General features: G+C 45.6%; 1 protein-coding gene across 2 annotated transcripts in view; it reads left to right on the top strand.

Annotated features, from left to right (window-relative positions):
* The window catches only part of LOC306754098 (cell adhesion molecule DSCAM-like), a gene marked incomplete at both ends in the record, with an annotated part of 86,424 nt that extends 66,326 nt beyond the window's left edge, over positions 1–20,098 (top strand). The window contains 22 exons of one of the 2 annotated variants that reach the window (XM_079238007.1): positions 5,977–6,173; positions 6,431–6,527; positions 6,648–6,776; positions 6,979–7,146; positions 7,710–7,780; positions 8,645–8,888; positions 9,190–9,336; positions 11,856–12,011; positions 12,353–12,486; positions 13,554–13,707; positions 14,693–14,810; positions 14,893–15,056; positions 15,178–15,276; positions 15,376–15,564; positions 16,227–16,517; positions 17,029–17,205; positions 17,304–17,334; positions 17,423–17,538; positions 17,638–17,787; positions 18,232–18,429; positions 18,573–18,875; positions 19,719–20,098. In XM_079238007.1, the coding sequence (XP_079094133.1) occupies positions 5,977–6,173; positions 6,431–6,527; positions 6,648–6,776; positions 6,979–7,146; positions 7,710–7,780; positions 8,645–8,888; positions 9,190–9,336; positions 11,856–12,011; positions 12,353–12,486; positions 13,554–13,707; positions 14,693–14,810; positions 14,893–15,056; positions 15,178–15,276; positions 15,376–15,564; positions 16,227–16,517; positions 17,029–17,205; positions 17,304–17,334; positions 17,423–17,538; positions 17,638–17,787; positions 18,232–18,429; positions 18,573–18,875; positions 19,719–20,098 (3,713 nt within the window). Of the gene's footprint in view, positions 1–5,976; positions 6,174–6,430; positions 6,528–6,647; positions 6,777–6,978; positions 7,147–7,709; positions 7,781–8,644; positions 8,889–9,189; positions 9,337–11,855; positions 12,012–12,352; positions 12,487–13,553; positions 13,708–14,692; positions 14,811–14,892; positions 15,057–15,177; positions 15,277–15,375; positions 15,565–16,226; positions 16,518–17,028; positions 17,206–17,303; positions 17,335–17,422; positions 17,539–17,637; positions 17,797–18,231; positions 18,430–18,572; positions 18,876–19,718 lie in introns of both variants that reach the window. The other variant, XM_079238008.1, reaches the window with a different exon arrangement.
* Between the last annotated feature and the right edge of the window lie 1,347 nt (positions 20,099–21,445).

Here is a 21,445-nt window from a genome sequence, read left to right as displayed (position 1 = left end):
CCGTGCTCAGAATAATTAGCATAAATTAGCTTACAGAGCAGATTGCAGCCAGTAAACTAAAAATGTGGTGACATTTCTTTGTTTTCTATGTTTACTTTTCAGTGTGAGGATTTACTGCTCTCCTGTCATGGTAATCTGATTACTGCACAGGCAAAGTTTGGTCACTCAATGCAACTGCTTCTGCATTTAGATTTTGAGAACTAGTTTCACTGGTGTGGCAGACGTGTACACTAACCAGATCCCTGTGTGGCATGATCCTGGAAAAACAAATACACTACGAGAGTCTTTTTTTATGCACGCATTATTGATCTTTGTCTCTTTATGTCTTCGGGGCTTTGTGTTTGTGCGTGTCAGCAGTCCCTAAGCTGCATGCTCTGCTCCTGAAGTGTCAGGTTGTTGTTGTGATAGTTGTGCTGTCCTGATTTGTGTCTCTTTGCTCTCTGTGGTAACCCGAATCTCCCCGGGCGCCAGGGGAGCCACACCTCATCCTGCCTCCCCTGTGTGTGTGTGTGTGTGTGTGTGTGTGTGTGTGTGTGTGTGTGTGTGTGTGTGTGTGTGTGTGTGTGTGTGTGTGTGTGTGTGTGCGCGCACGTGTTCAGACAACAAGCTCAGGAACCCTTTAAAGCCTCTCCATGTGCTTAACAGGCCGAGCGCTGAGCAGCGTCCGAGGCCGTAATGCTCGGTAATGTTGGACGCGGTGATGTTCTGTACACTCTGTGCTGGGGTTTTTCCGTTGTTTATCCAGGCCAGCCTCCACCACTTGAGCAGCGGCAGCTACTTAAGAGGCTTAGGAGCCAATTAGGGAGGCACACGCACGGCGAAGTCCTCACGTGATGGATAGTATGATCTTCGCTGTGTATTATTGGCTGTCCGAGTGGGGCTTGATGCATGAGTAAATAAACAGTGGAAGAAAAAAAAACAATAGATTCAATCTATTGATTGATGTGCGGTATAGACGCATGCATGCCGAAGAGGCTGTCGGGTCGTGTGTGTGTGACACAGGTGAGCGGGCGAGGCCCATACGCACACACAGAGACACAAAGCACCACACGCGTCGATGCAAAAGGCGTAATGTAAAGGCACAGATACGGGGGGGGGGGGACATTACAAAAGAGTAATGAGCCGCGCGGCTAATGCAGCGCTTCAGATAGATCCCTCTCCGCCAGGCTATTGTGGCGGACTCCCAGGGAAATAAATTGCCGCTATTGTGATGTCCTAGCTTGGCACTTTCATTGTGACGAGCGTCTGCGCTTCGGCTGGTGCCTCGTCATAATACACCATGCATCATCCGCCAGTAGAAATGGCTTGCACCCACCGCACCAGGATGAGGTTGCGCTTCTTTATAGGAGGAGTAATCAGCTTGTCTTGACACCAGTTGCAGTTGGGGGCTTAAACAAATGGTTTTTTTTTTGGTGCAATTTCCAGTCAAGTAGCCCCACCGCCGAAACAGACGCACTTCAGTCAATTCATTACCAATCCACAGCGGATGCTATCAGAGTCAGTCAACAGCCACTCAATGTTTATCAGGACCAATTAAGACCAATCAAGCCTATTAGACATCATAATGTTGGCAGACACAGGTGGGGAGGGCAGAGCATCTAATGAGGCTTCACTGAAGAGAAGGGTTAAACGTCCTTGTGGTCACTGAGCGGCCTCCGGAGCGCGACGTCCTTCAGACGAGCATAAGGAAGTCCCCTCTTCCTGTGATCTCCGTTTCTTTCATCCTATTTACTCATCTGCATCCCCCGCCCCCGTTTCCTCCCTCCCACCTCTCCACAGAAGCCCGCCCAGTGTGTTGGTATCATTGGTTCATGCTCCACGTCCAAGCCAATTGTGCAGCTAAGAGAATTATTTCAGTACATTGCAGGCGGCCAGTGAACCAGTCATCTCTGTGCTACTGCTGCAGAGCGCCCGCATCCCATCCACACCGTCTCCTCCCCAGCCCACTTACAGTGTGGCCCCGGGGCCAGGGAGCTATACGCATCTCGGCTCGTCCGGCCCCTCGTGGCCCCGCCGAGCCACAGTGCCCTGTGGCGAACGCTGGCCAGCCAGGCAGTCGGTGACACAGTGTGGGATGAAATGTAGGCTCGCATGCCAGCGCGCTCAACGTGGGCGATACTGTCATGACGCCAGCTCATCAGGCGAGAAGATGGCACACCGGAGGGGTGTTTTTGTTTTTTGTTTTAATTAAAAAATGTCAGCACTTTGTAGGGTTCAACTTTGACCGTCAGATACGGACGATCAAGAAAATAGTGCATTACAAACATCAGACACCTCGTAACCTCATCTGACTTCCAAAATGGAGCTTGATGAAGTCCTTTCCTTTTGGTCGTTATTAACAATTAAGCTGCCTCAAATGATGCCTCGTAAAAATACAACGTAATCCCTTTTCATCCCATCTCATTGAACGCGTGAGACGGTCTCTCTGCTCTCGTTCTTTGATCACAGATGAATTGCCCCACACTGAAGGAGTAGCCGTTCTGCTGTAATTACGTGTTGTTATTATTCTCCTGACTCCTCCATTTGACTAATTCTGTTTTCCACATTACTACCACCACCAGTTAGAGACACTAGTAACATTTTCTTTTTGTATCTTTTTTTTTTTTTTGGCCCTGCATTGCGACATTCAGGGCGTGATTGTGTAATCATCATCATACTCCTGTGAAAATCAATGGCAGGTCCATGTTCTATTCCTGGCTACTAGAAATGGCCCTTTTTTCAAAGAGTGGAGACTGGGGAGAGAGAGAGAGAGAGAGGCAGGAGGGAGGCGAGGTGGAGAGAGGAGAGACTGTCCGACGCTGGTTGGCATGGTAACCTGGCCAGGTGAAAGGGAGCCTGGGAGAAGGGAGGGAGGGAGTGGTGCTTTTGTCTCACGGGAGTAGCCTATCAGCAGCCAGCCTATCCCCCACAATCCCCTGCAGGCTTAAGCGTATCATCACTGCCCTCTGGGTTGCTGTGGAGGAACAGGGCTCTCCTCACCTCCACATGAAACACACATTGAGAACGCACATCGCTCACTCTGCTTGGTATTCGCAGGTTTTCCAAGCGCTGTATTGTGGATGTTTTCTCTCCTCTTTGCCAACGCAATCTGCGGATAAAGCCCCATATTTTCCAGGAAAATAAACGTGTTTGTCATCCGCCATCATCCTCGCTTCTCCCACCATAAACACATCACACATTGCTTTCTGAAGAGGAGCAGTGCTGTGGCAGTGAGCACTATTTTAGTTTATTACAGTGCTGCCTACTTATGCTTCATCTGAGCGTGTCAATACGTCTTATAAAGGAGTATTTCTCCAGACGTGTGCACACAGCAAGTTATTAATATTACAATGCGATATATGAGCAAAGATTTCAACGGTGAGATGAAGGCGAGATGATTCAAAGTGGCTCACAGTGCTGAAATCCCCCTTTTCTGTCCGGCTGTGTGCTTTGCTGTGCGCTTTGCCCGATATGTTGTGTTCAAGGCTGAATTAGATGTCAGGGGAGCTGATGCCTAATGAGACGGGGGACTCCCTCTTTCCTCCCTCACCTCCTCTCTGCCTCTTTATTTCTTTTCTTTCTCCGTCTCTCGTCACTCCTCCCCGTCGTCCCGTTCCCATAATTCCACTGGATATTAAAGAAATACATCAAACACAACAATTACAGGGCCACAACGTGCGCCTCAGGGCTGGCTCAGCTGGGCTTCTTGCACACACACACACACACACGTTTATACACACATGCATATACATAGACACAAGCTGACAAACTGCGTGCGCCTCGTTTCTGAGGCCTCTTCATGTTGCGTAGACACCCTCACTGTTTGCATTTGCGTCTCCGCCTTCCTACACATTCAAGATGTCGCGTTGTAAAATAGATTTAGTTCGATGTTTGCGTCACATTAATTGCAGGCTCACATATTCAAAAATAAATGTGACTTCAGAAGTCAGAGAAGCACATCACATGATATACAAACCTGCAAATTGATTTTTTTCTATATGCTGATGTCTGTAACTGATTTAGAAAAAAACAAATGAACAGTGGTGATGATCAATGATTGGGATCAACAATAAATTAACATTTTCTCCAATGGTTCAATTTCAGTTTTTACAGTTTCTTTTTCAACTTAATTTATTTTACCTATGTATCGATCTGTCCTTTAATGTACCGAGGTGCTCAAGTGTGGATTTGTTGTCACTTTCCTACAATGATATAACGCCTGCGATGCTTGTGTCTTGTTTCAATCAATGAGATCTATTTTTCTCTGCTGCCCCTCCCAACTAAAGAGCTCTGTATTCGGGCGTGACCGGCAGCGAGGAAGACCCACCGCGTTGATTGGCTGTGAAATGAAAACCCAACCCCCATCACTCCCCCCTCAACACACACACCGATTGGTCGACACCAGTTGGTTCAAATCACCAGCTGATCATGCTCAGACTTGCCCCTTTGGGGTATTATTGTTCTACACACATGTAGGAAAAAAAACATGTAGGGACATTTTTTTATTAGTATTTTGAGCAAAGAAAACATAAAATATCACACTATCTATTTCTAGATATGTTCCTTTTTGTAAATGTTCACTCAACGGCTGTACTTCCCCTCCAGAGCCTGGATGCTGTGAGACATCCTCTACAACGTGTAGCGTCTCGATCTTCTTCGTCTTTGCTTTTTGTCGCCTCGCACGGTGTCAACAACATCGCCCTGTGCCACCTCTGAGCCGCTCGCTCTGCACAAATGAAAAGCAGCTGTGCACTAAAACGATAACGTTTAAATAAAGCTAGAGCTTCTTCCTTTTTTTCCCTCTCCCTGCTCACTTTTCCAAATGTGTCTCACAAAAAATTCATACTTGTCATGCAAAATAAATCAGCGTTCTTTTTCCGTAGCCGAGCCCCAAATGGCTGCCGAGTGAATAAGAGATGAGGCTTAAATGTTTGCAACCTCTTGCCTGACACTTCCCATCACATCGCTGAAGTCACGCTTTGTGTGTTTGTGTGTGTGTGTGTGTGTGTGTGTGTGTGTGTGTGTGTGTGTGTGTGTGTGTGTGTGTGTGTGTCTGTGTGTTTAAATGCAAGAACTCACATTTGTATGCTTGCACTAGCGTGCGTGTGTGTGTGAGTGTGTGAGTGTGAGTGTGTGTGATCATCTGGGAGCAAGGGGTTGTTATACACTCTGCTGTGGGTGTAATGAGGCATGCATGTCGTTAGTGTGTGTTTAGTGTGGGGTCTTCAGAGTGTTGTTAAAGCATCAATGTACCATTTAGGGCCCTTAGATACAAGATACACGCTGAAAGGGAAGCTGTACGTTCAGTTACATTCTCAATGCTGGGAATACTCTATTGTTGTTGTTTTTTCACGCAGCTGCTGTAAAACATGGAACAATTTAGACTTTATTTTAGACAATTAGTCAGCTCCTTTTTTTGCATTACAGGACTCAACAACATCTTTTAAAAGTGGTTGGCAACCAGGCAACCTGAGATTTGTCAAACACTTCACAAATGTAGTTTTGCCTTCAGATTCATCTGGTTCTTCTGTCAGTTGTGTATGCTCTGAACAAAGCTGTATTGTAGCTGAATTAAACCATTAAATGTTACTCAGTAACTCTGTATTAGCCGGTTAGATTGTTGAACTCACTAAAAGAGAAATTTGAGTTCATGATGAACAAAGAATGACATTGAGAAAAATACAATTGTTAAATAAAAGCAGTCTTTTGAAAAAATGAGCATTTTGAAATAATAATGTGTAATCTAAATCTTTTAGTAATGTCTATAATTATTTCACAATTTATAAATTTATATTTGACTATATATTTTTCAGGATTATTTATTTTGTAATGTCTAATTTCTTTATTTAATATGGACCCCCTCTGGTATGGTCATCAACTATTTGAACTGGAGAAATGGGTCCTCTGCTCGTCCTTATAACCTATAACCATCCAGATAATAGATCTAACACCATATCTCCTTCTCTTCCTTTCCTCTTCTTCCACTTCTGTCCCCAGTCCCTGCCATGATCACGTCCTACCCCAACACCACGCTGGCCACGCAGGGCGAGGAGAAGAAGATGAGCTGCACGGCCCACGGTGAGAAACCCATCATGGTACGCTGGGAGAAGGAGGAACGCATCATCAACCCTGAGACCAGCCGCTATGTGGTTTCTGTCAAGGAGGTGGGCGACGAGGTCATCTCCACCCTGCAGGTAGGAGGCTGTGACACTTGGAAGTGTATAACTCAATTCAGGGCTATATATTGTATTGTCTCCTTTTACACATTATATATATATATATATTATTATTATTTATTTTGTACTTTATTAGAATGTGTTTACTGCTCATTTAATTGTTTTTCCATGATTGAAATACAATATATCAGTCTTCACGGAAGCCAGTGACCAGTGGACACCACCTGCATAGTATTTCTTTATGTAAACTCCTCTCATTGGTCGGCCTCCATCAGATCATGCCCACAGTGAGGGAGGACTCCGGCTTCTTCTCCTGCCACGCCATCAACTCCTTTGGGGAAGACAGAGGAATCATACAGCTCACAGTGCAAGGTATGACTTCACCTTCCTCAGCAGACAATGCCGTTTTTCCATTCTGCCCGTCTTTACCTGCCATTTTGAAGTTCATTATCACTGAAATAACAAAGTGTCGATCACCGTTTTTCCCTGTAGAGCCCCCGGACCCCCCAGAGGTGGAGATCAGAGAAGTGAAGGACAGGACCATCGCACTGCGCTGGACTATGGGTTTTGATGGCAACAGCCCAATCACAGGCTTCGACATTGAAAGCAAGAACAAATCAGGTACCAGAAAAGACATTTATATCAAAGATTAGACGGCATGATCATACAATGCGTTTGATTGAGATGTGTTTTGGTTGATTATCCCTGCTTTCACTTTGTCCCGGTGATGTGATTTGATATCACCCGGCCTAATACACTTAGCTTTGACATCTCCCATGACTTCGGCGACCCCAATAAACCTCGCCCCCTCTCCCCTTCACAGCCTCCTGGGACACCGCTCAAAAGACCAAAGATGTCTCACCCCAGCTCAACCAGGCCACCATCATCGACCTCCACCCCTCCTCCACCTACAACATCCGCATGTTCGCCAAGAACCTGATCGGCAAGAGCGAGGCCAGCAACGAGCTCACCATCACCACGGACGAAGCGGGTGAGGAATGAACTGACACTGTCACGCACACATGGTTCACACACTCGCTGTTCACTCTTACTCTGTGGTGCATAAACCATATGCAGGTACACTAACGAGAGTAGATTTGGTACTATGACACGACAAATCAGAGCAACAAAAAGCTTGTGAGCGAAGGGCGAGTGAAAGACGAGAGGCAAAAGGAGGTGAAGGGCCAGCTGAGTCGATTCATTAACAGCCTGGTGACATCAGCCCCGTTGGCTCTGTTGCATTATTGAACACACGCTGACCCCGCATTAAAAGCAGAAATTGTCAATTAGCGGCCTCAGTAGTAAATGTCACACTATAGACTGAGGCTGGACCCCCTTCCTCCCCCCTTTACCTTCATCTCTCTGCACCCTCACCCCACAGAGAACGTCTCCTCACCCGCAGAAGCCACCTATAAATACAACCGTCACATTTGTTAAAGAAGCCAAACTCAGACTGTTTATTTCAGAACAATGTTGTTAGCCTCTGGAAAATAGTTGAGATTGTTGAATGTATCCAGTTTTATAATGTGTACATGTTGGCGAATGTGATCTCAGCTCCTGATGGACCCCCTCAGGAGGTGCAGCTGGAAGCCCTCTCCTCCCAGAGCATCCGAGTCTCTTGGCGGGTAAGTGGATCCAACCTCGAGGCTTGATCATGTGTGTTGGGTCCAGAAAGGTACCATCAGGGGTATGTGTTGCCATTATCAGTCTTTATTCTCATGTCTGGTGGTTCAGCTGAGGTGAGGTGAGCCGTTTTCTACAAGTCTGGTTTTCACATTTTACTTCCTCCTTCTCATTCTGTTTTCTTCATAGAACATTTTTGGGGTGGCTCTAGTGGAAACTACCAGCTTTCCATGTGTCATCCCATTATCCAAGAGGCATTTTATTGGCAGATGCTGTCAGGGTCATGTGTGAAAAACAAAAGAGCACTCAGGGGAAGACAGACAACATAAATAATGTTCAAAGAGTTCTTCACAAATTGGTACAATTTAAAGCATTCTCTCGCCTCTGTGGTAGAAAGTGATTAACGTTTGTATGAAAATTGCTGAATCATCTCTTTTAATTACTTAAAGAGGCTATTGAGACCTTTAAGCACCCGTTGACATTAGAGTGGATTGAGGCTGCCCAGACAGAAAGAGTATCAAACCAGGAACCAAAACCAGAAATGAGACCAGTCTCATTTCTGAAACCAGACAAGAGAGATATGAAGACGGTATTGTTCTTGTATCAGTCTCTGGGGGTATATGTATATCTAGGTATATCTAGTCGTGCAGGGAGTGACCACAAGCTAACACCATACCGTACTGTGCATTATGTGTGGCTTTATGGTACCAGAATGTAATAAAATGCATTCATAAAAGTGCTACGTTTTCTGTCAAAGAGTCAATTGTTTTAAATTGTCTTCTGATACTTTTGCATTCAAGTCAAAAATAAATAAATAAAGCAGGAACGTTCAACCCCATTGTCTCAAATTGCCATTCCCTCATCAGGCGCCTAAGAAGCACCTCCAGAACGGAGCCATCAGAGGCTACCAGGTGGGCTACAGGGAGTACAGCTCTGGTGGGAACTACCAGTTCAGTGTGATCAGCGTGGAGACCACAGGGGACAATGCAGAGAGCCTGGTGCTGGACAACCTGAAGAAGTTCACCCAGTACGGAGTCGTGGTGCAGGCCAGCAACAGCGCCGGGACGGGGCCGTCTTCCACGGAGGTGGCCTCCACCACGCTGGAAGACGGTGAGACAGAAATACGATATCAAACTCTGTGATGTGCAAAATATACCGAACAAAAGTCAGACACAACAAATATATCTATTTGGTATAAGTCAACACAGGTATTCTATATTTGAGACGTGTTCAATATGGATTTAGATTCCTGTTCATGATGCAAGCACAACACAGAATCCCCTGTTCTCAAAGAGAAGAGATGAGTGAGGATCTATCGCAGCCTAGTGGAGATCAGAGGGTGCTGCCTCATGTTGTCAGTCCAAAGGGTTCCACTGTTTCTGACATCTGTCTCCTGGTTCTCCGCCCGCAGTGCCCAGTCGTCCTCCGGAGAACGTCCAGGCCACTGCAACGTCTCCGGAGGTCATCTCCCTGTCCTGGCTGACCCCTCCCAAAGACGCCCTCAACGGCAACCTGCTGGGCTTCAGGGTCATCTACTGGGCCAACCTGCCCGATGGAGGTACACATTTACGTCTGTTCACTTATTAAAAACAATGAAATGTTATGTAAATTGTCCTCGGGCATCTGCATATATATAAACTGTATATATACACATGTATATGTTGTCATCAACATATTCAGAAATAAATTGAGAGCTGCTTTATTGCATTTTTAATAAGGAATTGGAAGTGTTCTGGAAATGCAACAAACAAGCAATGAATCACATGTTAAAGAGTATATTCTACAGCTTCATATGGCGTAGAACTATTGTGGTACAACATCTGGTGTGCACTTGGGTAGAGGCTCACTCGCTGGCACATGATCGTGTTTACCTGAGCAGCAGGGAGGGTGTCATATTCTGCAATTATTGAAAAGATATTGGATAAAAGACCAGAAGCAAATGCTTTCTATTTGAAAATGTCTATCAAACCTCCAACATCGCAGCTCCAGTTACAATGCACATGTGCCTTAACCTGTAGCTTAAGACGGAGTCCCTGCCTTCATTCAATAGTCTTGTCCCAAACAGGGATGTATGTGAACTTACATTTTGGTGAATAGCACTGAGTGTAAACAACCTCTACAGCACCCCTTTAAGAGTCAACTTTCAGACTGGACCAATCAGAGCAGAGCTCCATTACGCTGTCTGATACTCCTATACAGGATACACACCACATATGGAAAGGGGTAAAATAGAGTTAAAATACAAAGTGTAAAACATGAGTCACATTAATTATCCGAAAAGGAAACCATGAGAATAATCATTACTATTACTACATAGAAAACAAAATACAAATATTAAGCTTTATTATGCTTTAACTGGCATTTCAGTCATTATTGTATTCCTGATGAATGTAGAAAACCACTGCAGATTTCCACACAGAGGAGGATACAGAGAGCAACTTTGGTGTTTCAACTGTGTGAAACTGAAACTTCAATACATCAGATTGGTTTGTTTGCTGACTGGCTGAGGTCCAGTATTTATTCATCTCTGCTGAATGCAAAGGTTAAGAGCTAAAAACGGTGAATGCTGTGTTTTTATAACGAATAAAGTAATAAGGACTGCCGTCGATGCTCATCAGTAAACGACAGCTAATAGTTCCCAGGATGCATCGCGTTGTATCTGGGTAACCTCCACGACGAGCCGAAAGTCTGCGCGGTCGTGTTGAAGTCAGACAGCATGCCATGCCATTGTCACATGGCGGGTTTGTGTCCGCCGGATTGGTTGTGACAGCGCGATTACCTTTGACCTCTGCACTGTCACATCATGTTGGCCTGCCTGCAGAGCATGACCGCTCCAGACTTGACAGCCAGGACTAGTTTGCATGGTAACAGTCTGCAGCTCCGCGGGTGGGAGCTCAAAGTTCAATTTCAGTGTTGTTAATTATAAATGGTTTGGATTACATTGTTTGTAATATGACATCTATAAATACAGCCTCTTTACACTTAACGTGTATCTTTTGCAATGAAACTTTCGCTACTCTATGGATACCTGTCTATTTGAGACCAGAGCCGTTCCTCAGTATGAGAGCTGTACTGTCATTGACCAGCAGAGGGAGACACGAGCCCCTTCTAACAAACAGGGTCTTCTTTTGTAGACGGTTACAGTTCAGGGTTTATGTTCATGTCACACTGAATCATTTCCTGTGAATGGACTGATAGACACACAGGTGTAACTTGCATTCATCCATTCATTCTCCAGAAAACTCCAACCAGAGCCGTGACAACAGATTACAGGTCCGTTTTTGTCTCCACTTCTGGTTTAAATTTACACAAATCTTTCTTGTCACTTGGAATAAGACCTGTGAAGTTTAATCGTGAAAGAAATCCTCTAAATGTACATCTAGGTCCTGCACTGTCCAACACTCCCCAACTATACCGAGACTTGTGGCTGTCCGTCACACGTCCAATGAGACGCCCAGGTGGAGCAGTGCTCCCCATTTTATCTCTGTTACCAAACAGACACAAACGGGCTTAAACCTAAGCATCTGAAGCAGGAAATAAAGACAACAAAGTGAGGCAAAGACAACAGAAGCAATTTAAGTGGTGATTTAATTTTTGTATCTGAACAGCATTTCAAGACACGAGGCAAACACACAATCACGCATGAAAGCATTTACTGTGCGATCGGTATTCCAGGCATTTAGTTGCAGCTGGCCTCCTTGATCTCTTGAGAAGTGAAGAGAGAGACGGGAGGAAGAGGTATGTTAAGCAGCGATATGGACAGAGATTGACACATTAATGTAAACCCTACCGGTCAAGGCCGGCCACCGCAGCAGACCTTGGACGCAGGGTTGTTTAAACTTGGTGATTGAGTACGGCATCACGTCCAAGGCTGTGCTATGTCAACCTTGGGCCTGACATCTACTTTTATGTCTGTGATTTGCTGTATAATATATATATATGAGTCCCATGTCTGGACCAGCGGCACCTTTTCACATCGCTGGGTTTATTTACAATAAGAAACCTGAGGCGTCGTCACTAAATCTTTACTTTTACTCCCACCATCTCTCCTCCTGTCCGCTGTTTTCTGTCCGCTAGAGCTGGGAGAGATCAGGAATGTGACGACCTCTAAGCCCTCCCTGGACCTGGACGGACTGGAGAAGTACACCAACTACAGCATCCAGGTGTTGACCTTCACCAGAGCTGGAGACGGCGTTCGCAGCGAACAGATTTACACCCGCACCAAGGAGGACGGTAGGAAGATGAAGTCACCTCTCCCAGTAAAATCACAAGGCAGCGGTCACATTGCACTTGTCACGGCGTGTGCCGAAGTGTGTGTTACAGTATGTCTGGTCTTAACATAAGATGGAGAAATGTCAGCGGTTTTTCAGCACCAAATGTGGTAAAATCGAGGCAAGCGAGCAACAGGCTCTTCACTTCTCAATAATAGGTTGTAATTGTCTGTAGAATATTACATTTGTCCATCTGTTATCCTGCTTTATAATCAGTGTAAAAAGCCCCATAAAAATCCTCTTGAGTACCAATATGAGGCTTAATGTGGGAAATGTATCAACCAGATCCTCTTTTCCTCTCAGTTCCTGGGCCTCCGGCGGGCGTGAAGGCAGCCGCTGCATCAAACTCCGTGGTGTTTGTGTCCTGGCTCCCTCCTCTCAAAGTGAACGGCATCATCAGGAAGTACACCGTGTTCTGCTCCAACCCACACCCCACGGTACGGTGCCTTGAGTCGAGTGGATTCCAAACCAACTGTTCACTCCCTCCATTGAGCCATGTCACTTAACTAGCATGACTTAAGGGATCTATATTTTTGTTATTGTCAACAAATCCCATGAAAAGACCATTTGCCCCTACCCTGTCTGTGGCGCTCAGCTCCGAGCTGTTTGTTACTAAAGTTAAGTATTTTCCTTAAACAGGTGGACACTGTAGTTTTTAACACACATTGGTTCAAAAGCTAAAAGCTCAAAGCAGCTATAACCAATATTTCCATTTCAATTATTGTCCCTCTAGAGAATGATCACAGACTCTGCAGTTCCCCTGAGCTCTACTGAGCTTCAGAGTGTCTCACAGTCCTTGCTTTAGTATTCTGGCCCCTCTGTGCACTACCTTACAGCGCCGAACAGCAGACAGGCTGCGTTAGTGACGAGCCAGTGATCATAGTGGCACAATGAGCAGCTAAAGATGCCAAATGAATGCTGATATGAATCTGTAACTAAGTTATCAATTGTTGAAACACCAGCTGAAAATCTTGGCTTTGCTGACCCCCAGTGGTTTGGCTTCTCACGTGCTTCAGTGATGTAGACAGTTATTCAAGTGTCAGTATACCGTGACATCACATACAGCCCCAACACCGCTGGAACCTTCAACCAGAGAGTAACCAGGCTGGTCGGTGGAGGCGGGACTCACCAACATAGAACCACATGCCTCATTGATTTGTTTTTTATAGTTATTGGACAGTAGACTTCTAATACACAGAGGAAAAAAAGATATATCTGGTGTTGGATACACACAAGCAATATTTGCTAGTAGGATACCTTTTTTATTTTTTAGGGATTTGTTGAAAATGACAAAAATGTATAACATCCTTTAATATCCTTTAGCTTTACTTACTTATATCGGTCCAGTGATAAACATGTTTCCAGTCCAGTTCCAGTCCAGCCGTTGCCACATCTGTTTGTCAGTCCCTTCATTTGTATTAAGTCAGCATTGAATGTCTTTATAGAAAATGTGTTGATCTGCAGCAGCAGGTTATGACCCTCCTGAATGTCTTCCCTCGCCCAGGTGAGCAGTGAGTTTGAGGCGGCCCCAGACGTGTTCTACTACCGCATCCCCAACCTGAGCAGGAACCGTCAGTACAGCATCTGGGTGGTGGCCGTCACCGCCGCGGGCCGTGGAAACGCCAGTGAAATCATCACCGTCAAACCCATGGCTGAGGGTAGGTGGAGCCCATCTTTGGTGCAGTTTGACAGTCAGTGTTGAGTAAAACCGAAACCGTGTGCCAAGTTTGGTCTAAAGGCAGATTGCCTGATGTATTGGTAAACAAAAAAAACCTGAGAAGTAACCTCCTGATGGTCTATACAGGGTTCATACGGTCATGGAAAACCTGGAAAAGTCATGGAATTTTAAAATGGTTATTTCCAGGCCTGGAAAAGTCCTTTAAAAAAAAAAAAATTACGCTGAGTTTGAAATAATTAATATGTTTTTAAAAGAAAGACGCTCAAAATATAAGCAGACATACGCTGAGTATATCTATAAATGTTTATTCTTTTAATCAAACTATTGTCTCTAATTCATTTGTGTCATTTAAGGTATACTGTATGCTTTGGAATTCTCATTGTTACTTTAAATGCTACCTTTTCTCACTTTTTTATGTATACATTGAGATTTCACAAAATGTTTGGTCATGGTTATTTGGTTTAAAGTCATGGAAATACAGTGGTCAAAATGTGTATGAACCCTGTCTATATTCAGCATGTAAAAGGCAAATGGTGTCCTTGTCTACGCGCCTAAAGGGACTAGCATCTGCCAGCATATCATATAAAGTATACCATGTTACTGCAGTAGGTCCAGTTATGAACTTTTACTGCCATGTGTTTTTTATGAAGCTTAGTGCAGCAAGTAAGTTCAGATTCATCAGGATCCCTTGTCTGCTTCCTTCTTATTCCTCGTACATCCTTACAAGAAGACTGGAAAGGAAGCATCAGCTGAATGTAAATAACTTGTGTTTGACCCTTCAACACTGAACATGCTTCGTTGAAACCGATAAGCTGATTGCGTGTGTTGATAGACCCTCGTGGGGTCTGGAGTCAGGACTGAATGAAAGGACATCAAATGAGGAGAAGTCATTTAGAAAAACAACAGCGCATGTGTGTGTCACTGTGTCCTCTGTGGGCTGATGAAGCATGTGTGGGTTTCTGCAGCTCCGGCTCGGATCCTGACCTTCAACAGGACTGTAACGACCCCCTGGATGCGGGACATCGTGCTGCCCTGTAAAGCAGTGGGTGATCCATCCCCAACCATTAAGTGGCTGAAGGAGATGTGAGTACGGTGGGCCGTGTTGGTGGAGATGAATAATGTGAATAGGGTCTCAAACAGTCGTCTAAACCCATCTATGTTTCAGCAATGGAACCCCAGCGCCTGTCGTGATGGACAGCCGGCGCAGCGTCCATGGCAACGGCAGCCTTGTTATTCGCACGGTGAAAGCAGAGGATTCTGGGAACTACACTTGCGTGGCCAGCAACAGCTTTGGCTCGGACAAGATCGTCCTCAACCTGCAGGTTCAAGGTAACACAAACAACAACCCTTAACTCATCAGAGCTTGAAGGACGTTTAGATCCTGTGGATTCATGCTTTGACCAAATAGTAAACGCTCTTTGTGGGCTTTTGTCTTTTCTCTTTGCTTCAGTTCCACCTGACCAGCCTCGTCTCACAGTGACTAAGACCACCACCACCTCCATAACCCTCTCCTGGATCCCTGGAGACAACGGGGGCAGCTCCATAAGAGGTCAGGCGACTACACTACTCGTCTTTTTCAGTATCTGTTGTTCCTTAAAGTAATCGTCTCTCAAGATAGTAATACAAAATGCAACGTGTTCTTTTCCAGGCTACATTCTGCAGTACTCGGAGGATAACAGCGAGCAGTGGGGCAACTTCGCCATCAGTCCCAGTGAGCGCTCCTATCGGCTGGAGAACCTCAAGTGTGGCACCTGGTACAAGTTCACACTCACAGCCCAGAATGCAGTGGGGCCGGGACGCATCAGTGAGATCATTGAGGCAAAGACCCATGGGAAAGGTAGAAGCAAACAAGTTTTCTCTTGAGAGGCATATCATTTACTGACTTTATTTAGTGCCATTGAGATTAGTGCTTTGTAGTCATGTGATAAACACGATAAGCATAGTTTTCTAGTTATTCAAAACATAATATAACGTCCCTCTAAATGAGAAGAAAAACGCCTGTTATGAGATTTAATTATGATTTGATAGTCATTTCTTTACACACATGTTCCTTTTTTCTTTCCCAATTATGTCATTGATTATTAGATGCACCAAGATACTGCAAAATATAAAGTAACATGATTGTAAACATGGTACGTTACAGTCACATGTTATAAGAACTGAATAATTGGAACAACTATTTTGATTTATCGTTATCAGCCTTTTTTATTTACAAAATAAAAACATCTTTAAAATGATAATATCCAATCTTCAACTTAATTTTTGGTTCCAAATGTAAACTTTTGCTGGTTTTCTTTGCCTTCTACATTAATGGATTAGGTGTAATATTTTATAATTGATTAATTGAGTAAATAATCGGCACATTAATTGTGAATGAAAACATGTGTTAGTTGGATAGCTGCTTACTTGTGATTATTATCACCACTAAGCACATCTGGCCTGGTCAGCAGGTGTTTACTTCCCTAACACGCTGAGGCTTTTCGTCCCTGCTCTCTGCAGAACCTCAGTACTCTAAAGACCAGGAGCTGTTCACCAGCATCAACGCCACGCGGGTCAAGCTCAACCTGAACGGCTGGAATAACGGCGGATGCCCCATCACCTCCTTCACCCTGGAGTACCGGGCCGATGAGGCGCCCGCCTGGACCACGGCGCAGCGCACCTCCCTCACCAAGAGCTACATCCTGTACGAGCTGCAGGAGGCCACCTGGTACGAGCTGCAGATGAAGGTCTACAACAGCGCCGGCTACGCCGAGAAGAGAGTCAAGTTCTCGACACTCAGCTATGACGGCAGTAAGTTAACGCACCGATACCGTTTACGACTCATTTATTCGCAGGGAGCGGAGCCACTGAAATATCTGTCACGGCCTGCTGGAAGTGGCAGGGAAGTGTATGATTCACCGGCTGCTCCGGAGGTAGTATAATAGGAGCACCGGCAGTCTGACGGCTGAGCAAGCAGAGAATCTGTGACAAAACACCCGTGTTCCCAGGAACTGGAGCCCAGTGAGTCTGGCTAACAGTAGTGGTTTCAAGCAAAGAGGAATACATCCCTTTTTCTGTTAATAGCAGAACTCAAGGTGATTGAGGCTTCCATAACTACTACTACTCTGCCATAACCAGGTCTGAAGACCAGCTAACTCACTTCAGCAGCTTGTGTTGCATTGGATAAATTCAGCCGTTCTCATTAAATAACACAAATCAAATGCTTATATTTTTGCGGTTCCTACAACAACGCTGTTCTCTTTCATGTGAATAATGTCATAGAGCACCAGTATCTGTCATAAACCATATGACCTCCCCGCAGGTACCATCGCACCGTTGGTGAAGGCGCCCAACGTGAGCGAGGACCACTCCGGGGGCGGCGAGGGTTTGAAGATGATGGTGACCATTTCCTGCGTGCTGGTGGGCATCGTCGTCATCTTCATCGGGCTGCTGGTGCTCAGGAGGAGGAGGAGGGAGCAGAGGCTCAAGAGGCTCCGTGGTGAGAAGAGAGCGATCATCCAACCGGAATCATTTAAAGCCTCTTTTTGTCCTCGGGTTCAACTAATTTAATGATGTTTTCTCCGTTTGTTTTCCCAGATGCAAAAAGTTTGGCTGAGATGCTCATGAGGTGAGAATGGTCGACAGCTCTCTGGCCTTCATGAATACCGACAGGAGATTCCGTAGTTAAGTGGTGTTGTTGTTTTTGTGCTCCCCAGTAAAAACACACGTCCAGCAGAGCCAATTAACAAACAGCAGCAGACGCTCCGCATGCACATTGACATCCCCAGAGCCCAGCTCCTCATCGAGGAGCGAGACACAATGGAGACTGTCGGTAAGCCTCGGCACCAGAGAAGAAAGTCACCAGTAACTCACACAGCAGATGAAGATGGCTGTCGCAGTGCTGAGCTTCTTTTCTGTCGCCGTCCCACAGACGACAGGTCCACTGTGCTACTGACTGATAACGACTTCGGGGAGACCCAGAAGCAGAAGTCGTCCACAGTCACCCACACAGTCCACTACCAGTCCCTGTCCCAGGCCACCGGTCCACTGGTGGATGTGTCCGATGCCAGACCAGGAACCAGTAAGTCCAGTACGGGTTTTTTTTTAGGTTTTTTTCTTCATAACACATTAAATAAAATACATGTTTTTTTTTGTTTTTTGTGTGTCGTTTTCCCAGATATGTTCCCAAGCAGTGTTTTCTTTACCTTTCTGTTTTTACTCTGTTTGTTTACCACCATATATATTACATACACCCCTGGGATCATTTCCTTCCTCTAAAGAACATTTGCAAGGCCGACTTTAAGTTTACGTCCTGCACTGTTGCGTTCAGCTTCCTTTTTCTTCTGCCTTTGCTGGCACATGGTTGCATATTTTAGCATCAATACCACCTGTATATACGATAGTATCTTTGGTAATGTCAGTCAATAGCTCCATGTGTGTCCAGCTTTTTGTTATATTTGCCGGTACCACTGCTACCGTGACGATTTGATTCATTAACACCCTGCGCTCGCCTCCTCCCTCTCAGACCCCACCGCCCGCCGCACGGCCAAAGCCGGCCCAGCCGCTCGCAACCGCTACGCCAGCCAGTGGACCCTGAACCGCCCACACCCGCCTGTCTCCTCCCACACTCTCAGCACCGACTGGAGGCTGCCCACGCCCAGGGTGGCGGGCTCCGTGGACAAGGAAAGCGACAGCTACAGCGTCAGCCCATCTCAGGACACGGGTAAGCAGCCCGTCAGGACACGCCGCTCTACTCGTCGTCTCTAACAGCCAATCAGTGTCTTTAACAAAGTGACATCCCAACAATTCTGCCACTAACTCTCGACACTAATCCCCTCCCCCCACTAACGCCGGCCCCGTGTCCAGACCGAGCACGGAGCAGCATGGTGTCGACGGAGAGCGCGTCCTCCACCTACGAGGAGCTCGCCAGAGCCTACGAGCACGCCAAGATGGAGGAGCAGCTGCGCCACGCCAAGTTCACCATCACCGAATGCTTCATCTCTGACACTTCCTCAGAGCAGATGACGGCGGGCACCAACGACTACACGGACAGCCTGACCTCCAGCACGCCGTCCGAATCGGGCATCTGCCGCTTCACCGCTTCCCCGCCCAAGCCTCAGGACGTCAGCCGGGTCATGAACATGGCCGCGCCCAAGGCCCACAGACCGGGTGAGGCCCGAACCCCCCCGGCGGCACGCTAACCTTTCATTTCAACTGGCCTCACTATGCCACTAATCCCTAAACTTCAACTTCCTGTCTAATATTAATATCCAACCCGTAACTGATACCGAGCGTGAATCCAGATGAAGAGCGGCAAAATGTATTCAAGTTAATGATTGTCTCGGTTACACTGGGATCAAAGTCTTTAAGAAAGAAACTGCCGAACCATAAAAGCGAAAATTCAAACCGAGTTAAATCAAATTGGACATTCCAGAATATTAGTAGATTAATATTTCACACCGCCGACTAAAATATTCATGAGAGCTCAATTCAAATCTAAGGATGGACCGTGTGGATGCTTTGTTCAAACTGAATGAGAAAGTCAATTTATTTTCTTTATTTTACCAACATGTGTGATAAATAGAGCTGCTAATGAGACGCTGCATCCAGACAATCCTTAGTTTCCTAGCTATAGTTCTGTAATAGTAATATTGTAATCGTGACGGGATGAAGGCTGAAGGTTACATCTTCCAGTTAAACTAGATGAGGTCCCTCACAGAGCAAGGACACAAGAGACAGCTGTAATGGTCCTACTGAAGGAACACTTGATTTATTGCTTAATAAGATGATAATAAAGCTGTATTTTCATCACCTATGAAGGTGAATAATAAGATGGGCGCACATTATGAACAAAGTCTTCCAAAACAGTCAGCAAGTGGAATGTTAGCTTGTCTTTTAACAGCTTTTTGATGCCATTTGGATTCTTACATTGCAGACTGAAGTTATTAAATACAATCCAGGATTGTGTTCCTCTATGTCTAATAACTCTGATCTGTGTGCGTTGTCCCGCAGGCGGCGAGCTGGTTCACCTTCCTCCGTACCTGCGCATGGACTTCCTGTTGAACCGAGGCATGACCTGCTCCGGGTCGTCCAGGGGGACGGCCAGCGGGGAGCGAGCGGCCATGGGTCAGGCCTGCCTGGAGCCCCAGAAGAGTCGCTCGCTGAAGCGGCCCTCGCGCATGGCGCCCCCGACGCCCACAGAGGCCCCTCAGGCCAACAGGGACCCAGCGCCCCAGTGGCAGCCGGGCTCCGCGGCCACACTCCCCCACAGAGAGGGCTCGGAGCTGGCCCAGGCCGCCAAGCTCAGCACCTCCCAGGAGTCCCTGCTGGACTCGCGAGGACATCTCAAACCGAGCAGCAACCCCTACGCAAAGTCCTACACGCTGGTATAACAGCAGGGGCAGCGAGGGCGGGACTGGGACTCGAACACTGGACTTAACACTCAAGTGCAGTAAACTGACTTTCACCACGCAGTTCTGTATATACGCCCCCCCCCTCTCTCTCCAAGGGCGGGGTCACTTTTACTAATCTCCTTTTATTTATTTTAGAGCTTTCTTTTATCTCTTGTTTGTATTTCTTTCTTTTTTTTCGGTTTTCTTTTTTGTTTCACTTGAGAAAAAATTCACTCATCGGAAACAACTCTAGCCGGAGTTTTGCCAAACTAATTGAGTAACGAGGGAGCGTTATTTATTCTTGATTATTGTTAATTCTTTATAATTAATCAGTGATTATTAATTGTTAGTTGTCAGCTATTAATGATCATTAATTATTGATTACCAAATGATCTATTATCACCATTACTACAATGTTTTCATAAGAACCCGGACATCCTTTTTTTCTGGAGTGGAAGATGACGATTTGGAGTCATTTTTTTCCTATGGAATATCCTTCTGAAACATTGAATGAAACTCGGGAGAAATCTTGGAATGAAAGCAATTGACACCAGTCCAAACTTTTCAGCTGCTCTCAAATTGTTACTTTTTTTGAAGAAAAAAAAATCTATTTCCTATGGATGCATGGGGACTGACCAATTAAAAGACAATGAGGATTACGATCGCGGCTGGACAGCCCAGTCGAGCATTTTGTCACACTATGAAATGATCCAATGTGAAGATTTATTATTCTTATTACTATAAATATATATATAAAAAGAGAAATCACTTTTATTTGTGGATATTACAGGGAAGAATTGATTTGGTTAATAAAGTCCTTAGTCATGTTTGCACATATCTCGTTTTAATTAGGAAATGGAGTCTCTGTTGATCTTTCTCTGTGTCCCATTCTCTGATGGTGCAATATGAAAAAAGATATGAAAAGTATATGAAAACTATTGCTCTATACTGTACTGTAATGATGAAAAATAACTATGTTGTGAGTATACTTACAGGGCCGGTCACACTCCAGCTATGTATTCAGGTGTAGTTTGCCACTGCTTGTTTGCCAGGGTGGTGAATGATGTTAGCTAGAATAGGGAGGGTTTAGAGAACTAATGGTTTGCACTTCACAACACCCCGACTCAAGTGTGTCCAGATAGATCCCCTTACTCTCAGTGCACTAGGTAGAGTCTTCAGGGCTCTCACTCCTCAGTAGATTTACTGTCGCCGCATCGCAGCGACGCTCCTCTACAGGGAAAGGAAAAAAAGAATCGTGAGACAATCCAGCAGAATCCCCCCTTCAAACCAAACCTATAATGTCTATGGGAAATATCTAAAAAAAAAAAAAAATGTGGATATACGTAA

Source organism: Taurulus bubalis (genome assembly GCF_910589615.1).
Source record: "Taurulus bubalis genome assembly, chromosome: 2".
NCBI classification, from domain to species: Eukaryota; Metazoa; Chordata; class Actinopteri; order Perciformes; family Cottidae; genus Taurulus; species Taurulus bubalis.
This window is presented reverse-complemented; position numbering and strand designations above follow the sequence as displayed.